We start from the raw sequence: 17,740 nt of genomic DNA on the forward strand, positions 1-17,740 counted from the left end.
AACACGGGCATACTTTATAATTCAAAATTATAGAACACTATTCCATTTCTACAATTTTGTACTTCATGTTGTTTTTGTCTACAACTTTTCCCTATTATCTGCCACTCATGATTGCAGCTACCAATACATGATGTGCCAAGGAGTTGCAGTTTTAAAATAAAAGCAATGGGGAACTTCAAAGCTTTGAAACAGAAGAGTGACATGACCTGAAATTATAAAGCATTACTCTTTATTGACGTCTTTACTTCAATCACTTATCCACTTTTCCATCCTATGTAGCAAATTTTACCTTGTATATATAAAATAGCTATTAGCGGCTCTTACTGGCTTTCAGCACTGAGATGGGGCAGGGGTGAGTCTAGGAATCACAGGAAGAAAATGGTAAAATGTAAGAATTTTAAAGACAGAAAATCTGAAAAAATTTACAAAAATATTTTCACTTGCCTTCTGTGAAATGAGAAAACCAATAGATTGCCATTTCTTTTCTTTTTTTTTTAAGTTTACTTATTTTGAGAGAGACAGAGACAGCACAAGTAGGGAAAGGCAGATAGAGAGGGGGAGGAGGAAATCCTAAGCAAACTCATGAACTGGGAGTTCATAACCTGAGCTGAAACCAAGAGTCAGACGCTTCACCAACTGAGCCACCCAAGTGCCCCTGCCACTTCTTATGGACTGTTATTCTGAATTGTCTTTACTAATTTTTGATATTAAATTAGTGGCAAGAGATAATATTTCCTAATGCCTGTTCTCAATGAAATTAAAAAGATGAAAACAAATGCTGGGTATAGTCCAGATCACTGCTGACAAATTCTTCTGTAGGGAAAGTAGGAGATGGTAACAAGACTTGAACTGTTTTCTTCCTTTTATAGTGAGAACATACTCATCTTATAAAAAAACAAAACAAAACAAAACTTGGGGCACATAGATGGCTCAGTTGGTTAAGCATCTGGCTTCGGCTCAGGTCATGATCTCATGGTTCTTGAGATCGAGCCCTGTGTCCAGCTCTGCACTGATGGTGCGGAACCCATTTGGGATTCTCTCTCTCCCCCTGTCTCTCCCTCCCCACCCCCTCTCTCTCAAAATAAATAAATAAACTTAAAAAAACAAAAACTTGATAAGGCGGAAAAAAATCATTCCCCTGCCTGGAGATGTTTGTTTTTATTATGTTCTGAATTTAGTTGATTTTTCCCTCAACATTTTATGAATATTATGAAAAATTTTACACAGCAAAAAGTTGAATGAGAAATTTACAGTAAATATGGAAAAACCCAGCCTCTAATTTTTTTTTTTTTTTTTTTTTTTAAGATTTTGAAAGAGAGAGAGAGAGAGCTGAAGGGACAGAGAGGGAGAGAGCAGGAATCCCAAGCACACTCCACACCATCAGTTTGAGTCCCATTACAGGGCTCAAACTCACAAACCATGAGATCATGACCTGAACCGAAATCAAGAGTTGGACGCTTAACTGACTGAGCCATGCAGGCACCCAAGCATCTACGTCTTTTGAATTTTTTTAATGTTTATTATTATTTTTTTGAGAGAGAGAGAACACATATGCACACATGTGAGCAGAGGAAGGGCAGGGAGAGAGGGAGAAAGAGAATCCCAAGCAGGTTCTGTGCTATTGGCACAGCCTGATGCAGGGCTCCAACTCATGATCACGAAATTATGACTTGAGCCAAAATCAAGAATCAGACACTCACCAATTAAGCCATCCAGGCTCCCCCAAATTTTTCACATTTAATTCATTACTACATCAAGAGCTTATGGTGCCTCATAGTATGGTCAAAAAATAAATAAGAATACATACATACATACATACATACATACATACATACATAAAATAAGAATTTAAAGGACAGGATTTAATTTTGTTTTCTCAATGGATAAATTTGATGTTTTTGCAAATTATCTTAAGTAGCCACTGGTTGATTTAATTAGCTTGCTCAGATACCACTGATACCAAGCGTCTATCGAATATAACCATATAATGTCATTCAATTAGTGGTAAGTTTTAGTGAAATAATGGGCACATTAAACATTTGGAAAGGAACTTCAAATCCTGTGTTATATTCTCTAGAGTATTCTCTTAGGCCTTTAAGAGTAAATTGGATTTTTGGTAACGTCCCAAAGCCTCATTCAGATCCAACTCTGAAAGACTGAAATGGTCGAGTTGTCAAAAAACAAAATGGTTATAATACATTAATGATAATGATTTTTGTGGGTCCTCTAATAATAGCTTTAAGCACTGGCATCAGTGACAGAGTCTCCAAGTACTCCTAGTGTCACTCACCAAAAAGAATACACCTAGTTCTGCTCTAGTCATTGTTCATTTGTCATTCTGTTTCAAAGCTTTGAGACAAAGCCCAGTATATGTAAGAATTTAATATATGATAAAGTCGGTATCCGAAATCAGATATAAAGGGAGAATTACTAAATATATAGTAATGGGAGCACTGATCATTTGAAAAAGTGGACAGCCTTAATTTTCATTAGTGTGTTTCTCAAATTTCAAGCATGTAGTCTTCAGAAGAAAAAAAAAATTGCCACAAAACCTAAAGGTTAACTTAATATATTTTTAATATTTCTTATATTTGTACTAACATAAAAATAGGTATACACTCTTTATTATACTTCTCACACAAGAATAAAATCTAAAATATTTATAAATTAAAGTAAATAAAATGCAAAGTAATCACCTTAATATGAAGTAACAAATAATGCCATTTTGCCCAAATAATAAAACAATGTTTTGCCCAAAAGAAAGAAATCGCAGGTATTTGGTTTAATAGCAAAAAGCTGCAGTTTCGGATTCCATTCTACTCTCAAACTGTTTCTAAATGTTTTTACTTTAATAATAATGAGAATGTTCACATAGTATCTTGTTCAAACTACTACTGATAAATCTAAGCCTTTCTCTCCTTTTTTCAAAGTAATCAGAACAGAAAATTAACCAAACCTGTCAAATGTTAGCCCTCAAATGCCAATTTTTAAAGGTGTGAATTGATAGAATGAAAAAGTAACAATCGCCTTTATTGAAACCCGCATTAATTACTATTGAATCCAATTAGCTTTAGAATTTGAAACAGAAACATTCTTTACTATTTGCTATTATACTTATTGCTAATGAACTGTTGAAAGTTATAGGAGCTTCACAACAACAAATGGTACTGTTAGGGTTACAGATCTTTTCTGAATAAATGTATGACCTTGTTATGTCAAAACCACATCAGGTATATTATGTGTACAACAAGAGCACACCATCATTTTTCTCATTCTTATGTAATCCATGTACTGCAGCTTCCACAGTTTTATTTTTTTTCAAATCAGATTTTAATTTTGAATACTTAACACTATTGTTAATGTGCATTTCACTTTCCTCGTGTTTGCTAAGAATATGTGATAAATGCTGCCAATCTTTGCACCCATTCTCATTCTTCAATTGATTTTTTCCTTCCCCAAAGAGTTTGCAATACAAACAAAACACAGAATCTTTTGAAGTTGAATAAAGTAACCAGGATCTAGTGGTTTTATCACCATTTGGAAGAATTCGTGTATAGTAAGTTTCTGAAAACTTCCTCCCTGTATTGTCTTTTGGAAAGTTAAAATTTCTTACTTGAGGTGGATCGTTTTCAACAAGAATGTCCCGTTGTTTAATATTTAAAACACGGGGCCATGTACCTGGGTCTGCAGAAAGTACAACCGATATAATGGAGTCTTCTGATTTTTTCTCTTCCAGTTGCTCTTGAAATTTATCAGCTATGGTTATAGAAGGTAAATTCACATCCTGTTTGATCAGTGACATATCATCTGTCCTACATTCTGCCAACACCTGTAGCTCTGAAGTCTTTTCCTTTTTTTCTGGTATTCCCTCTTTTTTTCCTAAAAGAGTATTCAATGATCCATATAATTTCCTTTCATTTTCTTCTCTAATAGCATTCCTTTTTCTGTTTTCTGATGCTGATAAATTTTTTGATTTTGTTTCCATCATCTGGGAGAAACAGATTACAATTTTATGTTAGAATTGTTAAGATTAATGCATATGCCACTGCTCAATAAGCACATGAAAAGTTGCTCATTTGTCATCAAAGAAATATAAATCAAAACCACCACATCCCACTTCACATCCACTAGGGTGACTATAATAAAAGATATGTGATATAATGGCAAGTGTTGGCAAAGATGTGGAAAAATTGAAACCTTCCTAAGGTGATAGTGCAAATGTAAAATGGTACAGGTACCTTGGAAAACAGCCTGGCAATTTTTGAAAAGTTAGAGTTACCATATGACCCACCAACGCCAGAGTGAAAATAGAGGTCTACACATATTTGTACAAAGTGTTCACAGCAATGTTATTATTCATAAGAGACAAAATGTAGAAATAATTCAAATGTCCATTACTGATGGATAAACAAGAAATGTGGGAAAGGGTGTCTGGGTGGCTCAAGAGTTAAGCATCCGACTTTGGCTCAGGTCATGGATCTTGAGGTTTGTGAGTTTGAGCCCTGCGTTGGGCTATGTACTGACAGCTAAGAGCCTGGAGCCTACTTCGGATTCTGTGTCTCCCCGCTTCTGTCCCTCCCATGCTCATGCTCTGTCTCTGTCTCTCAATAATAAATAAACGTTAAAAAAAAATTTTTTTATATGTGTGTATTATCCATACAATTAAATAGTATTTGGCAATAAAAACAAGTGAAGTTATATGCTACAACCTGGATGAAACTTGGACACAGTACAATACGTGAAAGCCAGCCACAAAGTATCATATTGTATGATTCCATTTAATAAAGACATAGAACTGATTTTAGAGTCCATAAAATAAAATTTTAAAAAATCAAAATAACAAAGATGTATATAATGTGAATGCATCCTATTAGGTATAATATTTTTCTACAAAGCACAATTGAACACTGCGTTCAAGTTTAAAAAACTTATAAGAATTTTGTTTTGATTTAATCCTGAAAGCAATATTGGCAGCACTGAAGTAAAAAAGGCAGGAGCAACATAACCAAGTTTGTACTTAGACTGCTCTGATGGTATTATCATTTCTAACTGTAAGGAAGATGAAATGGTACAGAGACAGCCAGGAAACTGTGGTAGTCATTCTGGAAAAGATGATGGTGGCTTCGTCTAGGATTATAGGAATAGAGATAGGATAGAGTTGAGAGATATTTAGGAAGTAGAATCTGGATTATTGGTAACTGAGTGACTCTGGAGGTTAAGGAAGGAGGAGTAAAGAATAGCCCTAAGTTTCTGCCTAGGCATCTGACTGAATGGTGAGATAAGGATATGGGAAACAGAATAAAAGCAGGTTTGGAGTTTCAGCTTTAGACATGGAATATGAGGTATTTGTGGAACATTAAAATGGAGATTACAGATGGATAGAATAGTCTGAAATTGAAAGATATATCTACACACAAAACAACCTTCAAATAAAAAAAGAGGAAAAAATATCATCTACAGATATATTTTAGAAATCATCAAAATATATTAATTAAAACTATGGGATCAAAGGGGCACCTGAGTGGCTAAGTTGGTTAAGCGTCTCACACTTGGTAAGATCAAGCCCCACTTCTCTCAAAATAAACATAAAAACAAGAAAGATCTTACTTTTCCCATAAAAATGATCTGGTACCAATTGATGGAGGATCTTGACCTCACCTCGTTCCATGGACACAACAAGAGAACAGCTACATCTACACAATGAACTCTGAAAATGACCTAAAGACCGCAGCTAATCACAGAGATAAGTCCACACTGACGAGATGTGCTTGGGAACCAAATAAACACCTGGTGTAACTAACCACAAACAAGAGGGACAACACAAGCATGGAGAAAAGAGAGGCTCAGACCCCACACTGTGCACTCTTGACACCGAGGATCTGAGTCACTATAACGTGTGGCCTTGAAAACCAGCAGGGCTTAACTCCAAAACCTTTAGAAATCAGTGGAGCTTAGCTGAACCGCTGTAAGACTAGGCTCCTTTACTTGCACCCCATTTTCTCTCCCTCCTGTCAGCTGGGAAAGGCTCCTCCCAGAGGAGGGGGCTGTGGTGGTCCTTGTGATAGGGCTCGCCAACCCCGTCTCCACTCACTGCACCCTCTTGGGGTGACTGGGTGAGGGTGTGCTTCCATGTCCTGACCCCCTGTATTCCTACCATGTTGTGTCTGGCTCATCCCTGCCTGAATAAAGTAATGCCTCTGCGAAGGAAGGAAGGAAGGGAGGAAGGGAGGAAGGGAGGAAGGAAGGAAGGGAGGAAGGAAGGAAGGAAGAAAAATTCAGTAGGGCTTAAGCCTTGGGAGCTTCAAAAACCAGTGGGTTTAATGCTGGGATAGCAAGAAGATGATAGGAAATGAAGTCCACCCCCTTAAAGGAATCTATATACTAAATAACTTGACCTGAGACACACCAGAGAAGCAGCGGTTTGAAAAGCATCTGAGGAATACATGAAGATTTACTGACTCCTCTTGGGAAGTGTGCCAGAATAATCTGCAGATTACTCTAGGAAAAGTGCTGATGGGTAGCATTCCCCACCGCCCCCAGCCTAGATAACTGGTTGCTTGCAAAAGCTAACGCTAACACTCTCCCTCTAACTTGCTAGCACCGTCTGCCCTGCCCCAGCCAGGACTGGGACCACTCTAAAGTGATTCCTGCCCTAGGGAAGCGGGAGAAATAACACACCTGCAGTTTCTGCAACTGGGATCCTTACCTGGCTGCACAGGGAGCAAGCCCTGCCCTGCAGCTGTGACAGAAAGGCTAACTGCAAATTGCTAGGCTGAATGCCACCCCACCCACAAATGAGCCCATAACAACTATGACAGGCTTCTCAATGGCATCAGAAGCAAATCCTGCCCACTGGGCCCACAGGAAACAAAGTAGGTCATTACAGATGGTTGGGCCAAAGGCAATCACAGCTCTGTCACAACAGGAGGGCACACACAGCCCACACAAGGGACACCTGGAGCACCTGGTTCTGGTGGCCAGAAAAGACTGGCCAGAAAAGGGCACCACAGGACCTCTTCTATATAAGGCCACTACTTTCAAGACGAGATGTAGCTGACCTTCGTAATACATAGAAACAAACACAGAAAATTAGACAAAATAAGGAGATAGAAGAACATGGCCCAAGTGAAAGAACAGGACAAAATCACAATTAAAAAGCTAAATAAAATATAGATAACCAACACGCCTGATGAAGAATTCATGAATGGTCATAAAGATACTCACTAGACTTGAGATAAGAGTGGATGAACTCAGTAAGCACTTCAACAAAGAGATAGAGAATATAAAAAAGAATGGACTCAGAGCTGAAGAATTTAGTAATTGCAATAGAGGGAATCAATAGGAGATGAGAGGAAGTAGAGCAGATCAGTGATCTGGAAGACAAAGTAATGGAAATCATTCAAGCTAAACAGCAAAAAGAGAAAGGAATAATAAAAAATGAAAAAAAAATTAAGGGAATTCTGCAACATTATTAAGGGTAATGACATTTGCAGTATAGGGATGCCAGAAAGGGGAGTGGGTGAGCAAAAACTTATTTCAAGAAATAATAGCTGAAAACATCCCTAATCTGGGGGAAGGAAGCACCGAGAGCCCTCAGGTCTAGGAAGCACCAAGAGCCCCTTACAAGATGAATTCAAAAAGGGCCACACCAAGACACATCATAATCGAAATGGCAAAAAGTAATGATAAATACGGAACTTTTAAAACAACAAAACAGTTACATACAAGGGAAACCCCATAATGCTACCAGCTGATTTTTCAGCAGAAACAATGCAGACCAAAAGAGTGACAAGATACATTCAAAGTGCTGAAAGAAGAAATCTATAACCAAGAAGACTTTATGCAGCAAGACTATCATTCAGAATACAAGAAAGTTCCAGACAAACAAAAGTTAGAGTTCATCACCACTAAACCAGCCTTATAAGAAATGTTAAAGGGAATTCTTTAACTGGAAAAAAAAGGCCATAAATGGAAGAAAATTATGAAAAGAAAAATTTCACATGTAAAAGCAAACATACAGTAAAGGCAGTAGGACTAATCACTATGAAGCCAGTATGGAGGTTAAAACACAAAAGTAGGAAATCTATTAGATCTACAAAAATTAATCTAGGAATACACAAAATAAAAGGATATAAAATATGACACAGACATAAAACGTGGAGAAGGTAGTAAAAATGTAGTGCATTCGGAATGTGTTTGAAATAAAGCAACCATCAACTTAACAGACTGCTATACACATAAGATGTCATATATGAACCCAATGGCAACCACAACTCAAAACCATCCATACGCAATAAAAAAGAAAGGAATCCAAGCATAACATTAAAGAAATCCATCAAACCACAAGGAAAGAGAGCAAGAAAGGATGTAACAATTGTAAATATCTATGCACCAAACATAGGAGCACCTAAATATTTAAAGCAAATGTTAACAGACATAAAGGAGAAATTGCCAGTAACACAGTAATAGAGGGGACATTAACATCCCACTTGCATCAATGATATATCATCCAGACTGCAAATCAACATGAAACTGTGGCTTTGAATGACACATTAGAGCAGACGGATCAAACAGGTATATATAGAACATTTTATCCCAAACCAGCAGAATACACATTCAAGTGCACATGGAACATTCTCCAGGACAGATCATATGTTAGGCCACAAAATAAGTCTCAGTAAATTTAAGAAGAATCAAATCATATGAAGCATCTTTCCTGACAACAACAGTATGAAACTACAAGTCAATTGTAAGAAAAAAATGGGAAAAAACAGAAACACATGAAGGCTAAACAACATGCTACTAAACAATCAATGGGTCAATGAAGAAATCACAGGAAATAAAAAAAAAATACATGGAGACAAAATGCCAGTAGTCCAATATCTTTGAGATACAGCAAAAACAGTTCTAAGAGGGAAGTTTACAGCAATACAGGTCTATTTCAAGAAACAAGCCAAATCTAAAACAATTTAACCATATACATAAAAGAGCTAGAGAAAGAACAGTGAGCTGAAAGCTAATAAAATGATAAAGATGAGAGTACAAATAGATTTAAATAAGGATTGGAAAAACAATAGGGGAAAAAAAAAAAAACAATGGGTGGCTCAGTCAGTTGAGCATCTGACTCTTGATTCTGGCTCAGATCATGATGCCAGGGTCATGGAATAAAGCCCTGTGCTGGGCTCCACTCTGAGCATGGAGCCTGCTTGAGATTCATTCTCTCCCTCTCTCTCTCTCACCCCCCTGGCCCCTCTACCCCCTTGTACGTGCTCTCTCCAAAAAAACAAAACAAACAAAAAAAGAATAACGAAACCAGGAGCTGGTTCTATGAAAGATAAACAGAATTGATAAAGCATTAGCTACTCATTAAAAAAAAAATACTCAAATAAAATCAGAAATGGGAAGAAATAATGACACTACAGTAATACAAAAGATTATAAGGAGATACAATAATAAAAAATTAAATGCTGACAAACGGACAACATAAAAGACACGGGTAAATTCCAGAAACATATATAATCTTCCAAAACTGAATCAGGAAGAAATAGAAAATTTGAACAGACTGATAATAACTAGTACTGAAATTGAATCAACAATCAAAAAACTCTCAACAAAAGTCTAGGACTCACTTCACAGGTGAATTCCATCAAGCATTTATGTTAATACCTATTCTTTTCAAGCTATTCTAAACCACAGAAGAGGAAGGAAGACTAGCTTGGAACAATCAATTGATTTCAATACTCGTTTGAGATGCGACAGCTCAGTGACTGACAAAAATGGAACTAAATGAGATTCTAAGATAAATCTGGTTAAAGTAAGCTAACAGGGAAAAGCTATTGTATACTTAATCATTTAAAATGCATTGAAAATAATTACCTGTTTATATTCATTAACACAACTTTGGCAGCAAAATCTTGTCTGCTGACCTTCAATCATCAGGACATGGTTTCCAGCACTTTTACTAGGCAAGTACTCTCCACACTGTTCACAGCAATTCATTATTAGACCATTGGCTAACCTGTACTTATTAAAGCACTGGTTACTGCACAGTTTATGTACTACATTATTAACGCTGACTTCATGACGAATCTAAAAGAAAAGCCAGAATTTATTAAATAAATGAGCCAGATTAGCACAGTAAGCAAGGAGATAACTAGTTTCTTCAAAAAGAAACAATCTCTAATAATTTCTCAGTGGAAGAAATATTCAGGGAAAAGAGTAAAAATTACATTTTGTTATTCTTTCATTTTTATCTTTGATCTTACAATAAAGTAAGATTCATGGAACAAAAAGCTATAAGGTCAGTAATAACTTCCCCAGAGACACTTAAAAACTAGAGGAAACAAACTGTTTAGAAGATCTTGATACGACCTAATTAAAAGAAATGGATTGGTAATTTTTGTTATTATAAACTTCACTGCCCTAGAAGATTCATGGAAGGTGCTAAAAGAATCAGTATTACTATATTCAGGATGGTGTCTGTACATGCATAAATAAGACGGTTCTCGCTTTGCTCAGCTCTGTGGTAACTGAGATAAAATCATGCCCTCAATTTGCATGGCTCCAAGGAACACCAAATTCAGTTGCCAAGGCGTTTGTTACGTAAAGACTGCCTGTATGCATGTTTCTTCTTTAGGCAACTGGAAAGATGGCAATACCACTTAAGAAACGTGAAGTTTTCAACACGCTTACACTCCACTCGTTCTACATATTCTTGTACCAGGATTGGTTGCTTCCTTCGTGTCCTGAAACTACACTTTATTATTTAGAGTGGCTAGTAAGAACAAAATTCACCATTACTTTGTTTAGGAGTATATCCACTTCCATGGAAATAGCTGTGTACTTTCCATAGCATGCAAATGGGATATTTGTTCACAAAACAGTTCTAACATATCCTCATCCTTTCCTTTAACTTCATTGTGTAGATCCAGGACGTGCGTATTATGTAGATGGCAGAACATATAATAACACTTAAAATTATCCTTGTTAACCTACATAGTAGCTTAAATACGATATAAAAATCCAGACCTCTGTTAGTTTACTACAGATTATACATCTTGATTTATTAACTCTTTTTCTAAGATTCTGGTTGTCTTCACAGGGAGGCAAAGATGTACGACAAAATTCTTGGGAGGATTCTTTTGACTCAACTTGAACAGTAGTAGCTTTTTTTGTAGGTGCATCTCTGAAACACAAGGGACAGATGAAACTTAAGAATATTACATTTTAATAAAAGTCAAATATATGAACAAGAAATGACATTTTTCATTTTCTCATGATTTAATCCTAGGAATCAACTGTAATTTTTGGATCTAGCAAAACCCACCTTTGGTTTCACTGTCAAGAGTTCCTAAATAGTACAGCAAGAGATGATTTGGAGGTAAAAACATTTTGTAGCACAAGAACCTTCTCACAGGTTATTATGATTTTTGAAGGACTCAAAAAAGGTGGTAGCAACTTGGTAGAACGAAGGTAAAAGATGGGAAGGAGCAAGGCAAAGTCAGTGGCAGAGAGAGGATCAATTTTTACATTCTCCTTTCCTGCCAAGAGTAAGGACAGCACAAATGAACTCACAGCTCTGACACACTCTAGGATAACTCAAGCTCAATAAACTTGAAGATATCTCTGCAACAACTGTATCCATGAATCTATACAGCTCTCAATTACATTCAACCCACATCTATACTGCCAGTATTCAATTATATGGAGCCAGGTTGAAAAGTACAGCTTACTTTTTACATATTACATTGCGTTTCTTTGGAGTGCGCTTATGAGAGAAGGAAGAAAGGCAGGTGGTAGAACAAAAGAGGTGAGCTGATCCTTTTCGTTGATAAGCTGTCTGTCCCTTCTGTAAAGGTTTTTTGCAGTGTGCACAAGTGATTTTAGCTGGTTTAGTAAGTTGCTGTTGGACTGAAGACTGGAAAATCTGCTTAGGAAGGGAGGCCACTGGTGATAAAGAATCCACCCCTGGCTGTTTCTGATTACGGGGAAATGATGCTGACTGGGAGATCCAAGAATCTTAAAAATAAAACATACAAGAAAAAGTCATGGAACAATTCAAAATTCACATCACAAAAATATTTTAAAATTTTCATTTTGCAAGTTTAACAGAATAGTGAGGCAGCCCTATAAGCAAATGGTCAGAGCCAGGCAACCCTGTGGCACAATCCCAGGGGAACTATCCACTTTGAATTCTTTTTTCATTTCATTTTATTTAATTTACATTCAAGTTAGTTAGCATATAGTGCAATAATGACTTCAGGAGTAGATACCAGTGATTCATCACCTATGTATAACACCCAGTGCTCATATCAACAAGTGCCTTCCTTAATGCCCCTTACCCATTTAGCCTGTCCCCCCCTCCCGGAGGCAACCCCTCCAGCAACCCTCAGTTTGCTCTCTGTAGTTAAAAGTCTCTTTTGTTCCCTTCCTTGTTTTTATATTATTTTTGCTTCCCTTACCTTATGTTAAGCTGTTTTGTATCTTAAATTCTTCATATGAGTGAAGTAATAATGAGATTTGTCTTTCCCTAATTTCACTTAGAATAATACCCTCTATTCCATCCACATAGTTGCAAATGGCAAGATTTCATTCTTTTTGATTGCTGGGTAATACTCCATTGTATATATACCACATCTTCTTTATCCATTCATCCATCGATGGACATTTGGGCTCTTTCCATACTGTGGCTATTGTCGATAGCGCTGCTATAAACATTGGGGTGCATGTGCCCCTTTGAAACAGCACACCTGTATCCCTTGGATAAATACCTAGTAGTATAATTGCTGGGTCATAGGGTAGTTCTGTTTTTAATTTTTTGAGGAACCTCCATACTGTTTTCCAGACAGGCTGCACCAGTTTGCATTCCCATCAGCAGTGCAAAAGAGGTCCTCTTTCTATGCATCCTCACCAACATCTGCTGTTATCTGAGTTGTTAACTGTTAGCCATTCTGACAGGTATGAGGTGGTATCTCATTGTGGTATTAATTTGTATTTCCCTGATGATGAGTGATGTTCAGCATCTTTTCATGTGTCTGTTAGCCATCTGAATGTCTTCTTTGGAGACGTGTCTATTCATGTTTTTGTCCATTTCTTCGTTGGATTATTTGCTTTTTGGGTGTTGAGTTTGGTAAGTTCTTTATAAATTTTGGATACTAACCCTTTATCTGATATGTCATTTGCAAATATCTTCTCCCATTCTGTTGGCTGCCTTTTAGTTTTGCTAATTGTTTCATTCGCTGTGCAGAAGCTTTTTATTTTGATTAGGTCCCAATAGTTCATGTTTGCTTTTGTTTCCCTTGCCTCCGGAGACGTGTTGAGCAAGAAGTTACTGCAGCCAAGGTCAAAGAGGTTTTTGCCTGCTTTCTCCTCTAGGATTTTGATGGCTTCCTGTCTTACGTTTAGGTCTTTCATCCATTTTGAATATGTTTGTATATGGTGTAAGAAAGTGGTCTGGGCTCATTTTTCTGCATGTCGCTGTCCAGTTTTCCCAGCACCACTGGCTGAAGACACTATCTTTATTCCATCGGACATTCTTTCCTGCTTTGTCAAAGATTAGTTGCCCATACGTTTGTGGATCCATTTCTGGGTTCTCTATTCTGTTTCATTGATCTGACTATCTGTTTTTGTGCCATTTGTTTATTTTAGAGAGAGAGTAAGCAGGGGAGGGCCAGAGAGGGGGACACAGAATCCAAAGCAGGCTCTAGGCTCCGAGCTATCAGCACAGAGCCTGATGCAGGACTCGAACTCACAAGCTGTGAGATCATGACCTGAGCCGAAGTCAGAGCTTAACCAACTGAGCCATCCAGATGCCCCTATCCACTTTGTATTTGAACGATACTCTATTGTGCCCAAACTGTAAATGGTGGCCCTTGAATCGTGCAATGCGGTAGTTATCAATTCTTAAGGACCCTAGGTTCAAAATGCATTTCCTGACTTACTAGATGGTGCAAGTACATTAAATTGTGTTTTGGTTTTCTCAACTACAAACTGGAAATGATATCTAACTCATCGGAGTGTTATGAAGACTAAATGAGATAATGCATATAGTAAAGCAGTATGTTTGGTACACAGGGCATTTGCAAAAAAAATATTTAGCCACTTTTTTGTCTCAAAGAGGAAAGTATTAATATATTACAAAAAATATATATATATATATATATATATTACAAAATAAAGCAAATATGCAAATCAAAGATAAGTACAGAATCTGGTATGTGATGTCCATTTTCATAACCACTTCCTCCCTAATACGAAAAATATAAAGCATAGAAAAGAAAAAATTTTACAGTGACCACTCATATGCCCACCAAGTCTATTCTCTCCTTTTACTATTTTTGCTTTATCAACATCTATTCATCCCTCTAAACAATGTGTTTTGTGTATTTCAAGCAAATGCAGAACATCATTATACTCCCCTCTAAAATACTTCTTATTCATTTTATTTTAGAGAGCGAGAGCAAAAGCAGAAGAGAGGGACAGAGGGTGGGGAGCAGGGAGAGAGAGAGACAGAATCTTAAGCAGGCTTCATGCTCAGCACGGAGCCCAATGTAGGGCTTGATTCCACGACCATGAGACCACTGACATAAGCCAAAATTAAGTCGGATGCTCAGCTGACTGGGCCACCCAGGCACCACTATTTATTTTAAATTTCATTTATTCATTTTAAGTAAGCTCTACACCCAATGTGGGGCTTGAACTCATGATCTCAATATCAACAGCTGCATGCTCTACCAACTGCACCAGCCAGGCACCCTTCCAAAATACTTTTTAAAGCAACTCTTTCTACAGTTTCTTCTCAGCCTTCTAAATATTATTTCATAATCATTAATATAGGTGATGGATTATTCTGCAAAGTCTCAGTTTTCCTAACTTCACACACGGACTCCTCCATCATATATTATTGTTAGCTTCAAAATGGTACAATATTATGTACAGGTAGTAATGCTTCTCATAACATTCACGAGATCACCTAAGAATCTTGTTTAAACAGAGACTCTAAGGGTGCCTGGCTGGCTCAGTCAGTAGAGCATACAACTCTTGACCTCGAGGCTGGGAGTTTGGGCCCCACAATAGGTGTAGAGATTACTTAAAAGTCAAATATTTAAAAATATATACATACATACATGCACATAGATTCTAAATCAACAGGTTTAGGGAAGGGCCTGAGGTTCTGCATTTCTTTCTTTTTTTTTAATGTTTATTTTTGAGAGAGAGAGAGAGAGCGAGCGAGCGAGCACATGCACACATGCAAGCTCAGGGGAGGAGCAGAGAGAGGGAGACAGAAGATCTGAAGTAGGCTCTGTGCGGACAGCAGAGAGCCTGATGCAAGGCTTGAACTCACAAACCGTGAGATTATGACCTGAGTTGAAGTCGGATGCCTAACCGACTGAGCCACCCAGGTGCCCCAGGGTTCTCCCTTTCTAACTAACTCTTGCATGATGATGAAGCTTTGAGGCCCTAGAGTACTGAATTATTCTGTCACCTCTCTTCAAAAATAGCTTTGGTCATTAACAAGAAGTCTATGGCCCCCCTCCACCTATCACATCCTCAAAGGCCTTTCAAAGTACTACTAACATTAACAACTATACTTTCAGTTTTAAATTACCCACCTACTGCTTCTAATTTTCTTTGTCCTATTTCAAGATACCTTTATCTTACAAGCAAAAATAGAATGGAACAAGTAACAAAAGCAACTCTCTCAGACCATAGGATGACATGCTGGCAAATACAGAATATAGTACAATGAACTTTTTTTTTTTATCACCTAGTACTCAGAAGTTTCATTACTACTCAATTTTCCTACTTCTGAACCATTCCAAAGAAAACAAAAATTACATATTCATCTATATAACAAATATAGGTTGTGTATCATCTTCTTCTGGGATCAAAGTTCCCTGCGTATCATCTAGATACCAAACTAGATTTAATAAATGACAGAAACAAAGGATAGGAACCATTACAAGATTTGTTATTACCATTGATATGGGAGAAATAAGAACCCCAAAGAAAAAATACTGGTTTTTGTAATTTTGGGGAGTTATCCATACTTAAGGGAAGCATATTTATATACAACTACGGAATGTGAGACATCAATGTATGCTCAGGACAGTAATTAGATTCTGAAATTTCTTTTTCACTTTAGCTTTGGTGCATAAAGCAAATGCTTCCTTTGTTAATACCACAACTATTTGTTTTCTGGAAATTTCAGAGTTTCTTATTTCATCAAATTTTTATTTCATTTTATTTTTGGTATTTGTGTCTACAGGTTAAACTTAACCTCTCAATCAAATTCTTCCATATCCTACCCCAAGTATGTTTTAAGAGAAGGGGCCAAGTAGATTGTTTGGTACAAATCCCTCATTATATGCAAGGAAAATTAAGACCTAGAAGTTACATTACTCATCCAAAAATCTAATAAATATTAGACACACTATTGACTTTCAGGTGTTCTTCATTTCTTCCTGCATCTAAACTCTTCTGCCTAAAAAATATTCTAGTATTTCTTTAGTGTTGGTCTGCTAGTGAAAAGTTCTTTTGGTGTCTCAGTGGCGTCTGTTTGTTTTTGCATGTTAAAGAATAACATGTATGCATAAAGTTTATAAATCTTAAGTGTGGAGCTCAATTAAATTTTCTATAATGAATATACTTGCATGACTACCGTCCAGAAGCCTGGTCTTTTCTCACTGAATAATTTCCTGCCTTTCCCACAAGCCATCCGTATTATGACCTCAAAGATTAGTTTTCTCTCTTTTTTTTTTTGAAATTCACATACATAAAATCATACAGTATGTACTCTTTTGTGCCTGATTACCTTAACTCAACATCTTGTCTGTAAATTTCATTCACACTGAATATATAGTTCATTATTTTGCACTGCTGTTGAAAATTCCATTATGTGGCTAGTACTATTTATCTGCCCTATTTTTTTTAAGTTGTATTTATTTAAGTAATCTCTACACCCGTTGTGGGGTTCAAACTCATGACCCCAAGATCCCAAGCTGCTTGCTCTTCCAACTGATCCAGACAGGCGCCCCATCCATCCTATTGTTGATGGACATTTGGATTGCTTCCAATTTTGACTATGATTTCTATATATGTCTTCTAATAGTTTCTTAATGTATTTATCTTGCTTGGGATTTGGATTTGTAAATGTTCTTTAATTTGTAAGTTAATGCTTTCTCTCCATTTTAGAAAATTCTCAGTTGTACCTCTTCTGTCTTGTTTCTTTCCGGAACATTAAATACATGTCCTCTTCATCAAGTGTCATACATCTTTTACATTCTTTTCTGGATTTCCACCCTTTTGACTTCTCTGATTCAATCTGGATGATTTTCTCTGAGATTTCTTCCAGTTCACTTACAACTCTTCAGCTTTGCCCAGCCTGCAGTTAAAAGGATTAGTTCCTTAGAATCTTTGTCTGATAATCCTATTATCTGGATCCCAAAACCTTGCTTCTATTGTCTGTTTTCCTCTTGATTTCTGGCGTACGGCCTTGGATCTTCATGCTGCTGATTGCTTTTCATTCTGTTTGTATGAAAAACTGAAGGGCACCTAGTTGGCAGCATCTGACTTTGGCTCTGGTCATGATCTCACAGTTCCTGAGTTTGAGCCCCCACATCAGGCTCACTGCTGTCAGCGCAGAGCCCACTTCAGATCTTCTGTCCCTCACTGACTTGCACTCTCTCAAAAATAAACAAACAAATAAAAAACTGAAAAAAATTTGAGGCTCTGGATTAGG

At 37.0% G+C, this 17,740-nt stretch overlaps 1 protein-coding gene across 6 annotated transcripts in view; it reads right to left on the minus strand.

The window, feature by feature from the left end:
• Nucleotides 1-2,559: 2,559 nt before the first annotated feature.
• Nucleotides 2,560-17,740, minus strand: part of ZMYM5 (zinc finger MYM-type containing 5) — a 32,201-nt gene continuing 17,020 nt past the window's right edge. For 3 of the 6 annotated variants that reach the window (XM_047077421.1, XM_047077428.1, XM_047077416.1), the window contains 4 exons: nt 11,733-12,018; nt 11,029-11,185; nt 9,877-10,089; nt 2,560-3,988 (listed from right to left, as the gene is read on the minus strand). In XM_047077421.1, the coding sequence (XP_046933377.1) occupies nt 3,236-3,988; nt 9,877-10,089; nt 11,029-11,185; nt 11,733-12,018 (1,409 nt within the window). In that variant the 3' untranslated portion in view covers nt 2,560-3,235. Of the gene's footprint in view, nt 3,989-9,876; nt 10,090-11,028; nt 11,186-11,732; nt 12,019-15,566; nt 17,384-17,740 lie in introns of those variants that run through there. The other 3 variants (XM_047077436.1, XM_047077442.1, XM_047077451.1) reach the window with 3 other exon arrangements.

Source organism: Lynx rufus, unplaced genomic scaffold, assembly GCF_022079265.1.
Source record: "Lynx rufus isolate CCGP_SWC_20201006 ecotype Redwood Valley unplaced genomic scaffold, mLynRuf1.p SCAF_1, whole genome shotgun sequence".
NCBI classification, from domain to species: Eukaryota; Metazoa; Chordata; class Mammalia; order Carnivora; family Felidae; genus Lynx; species Lynx rufus.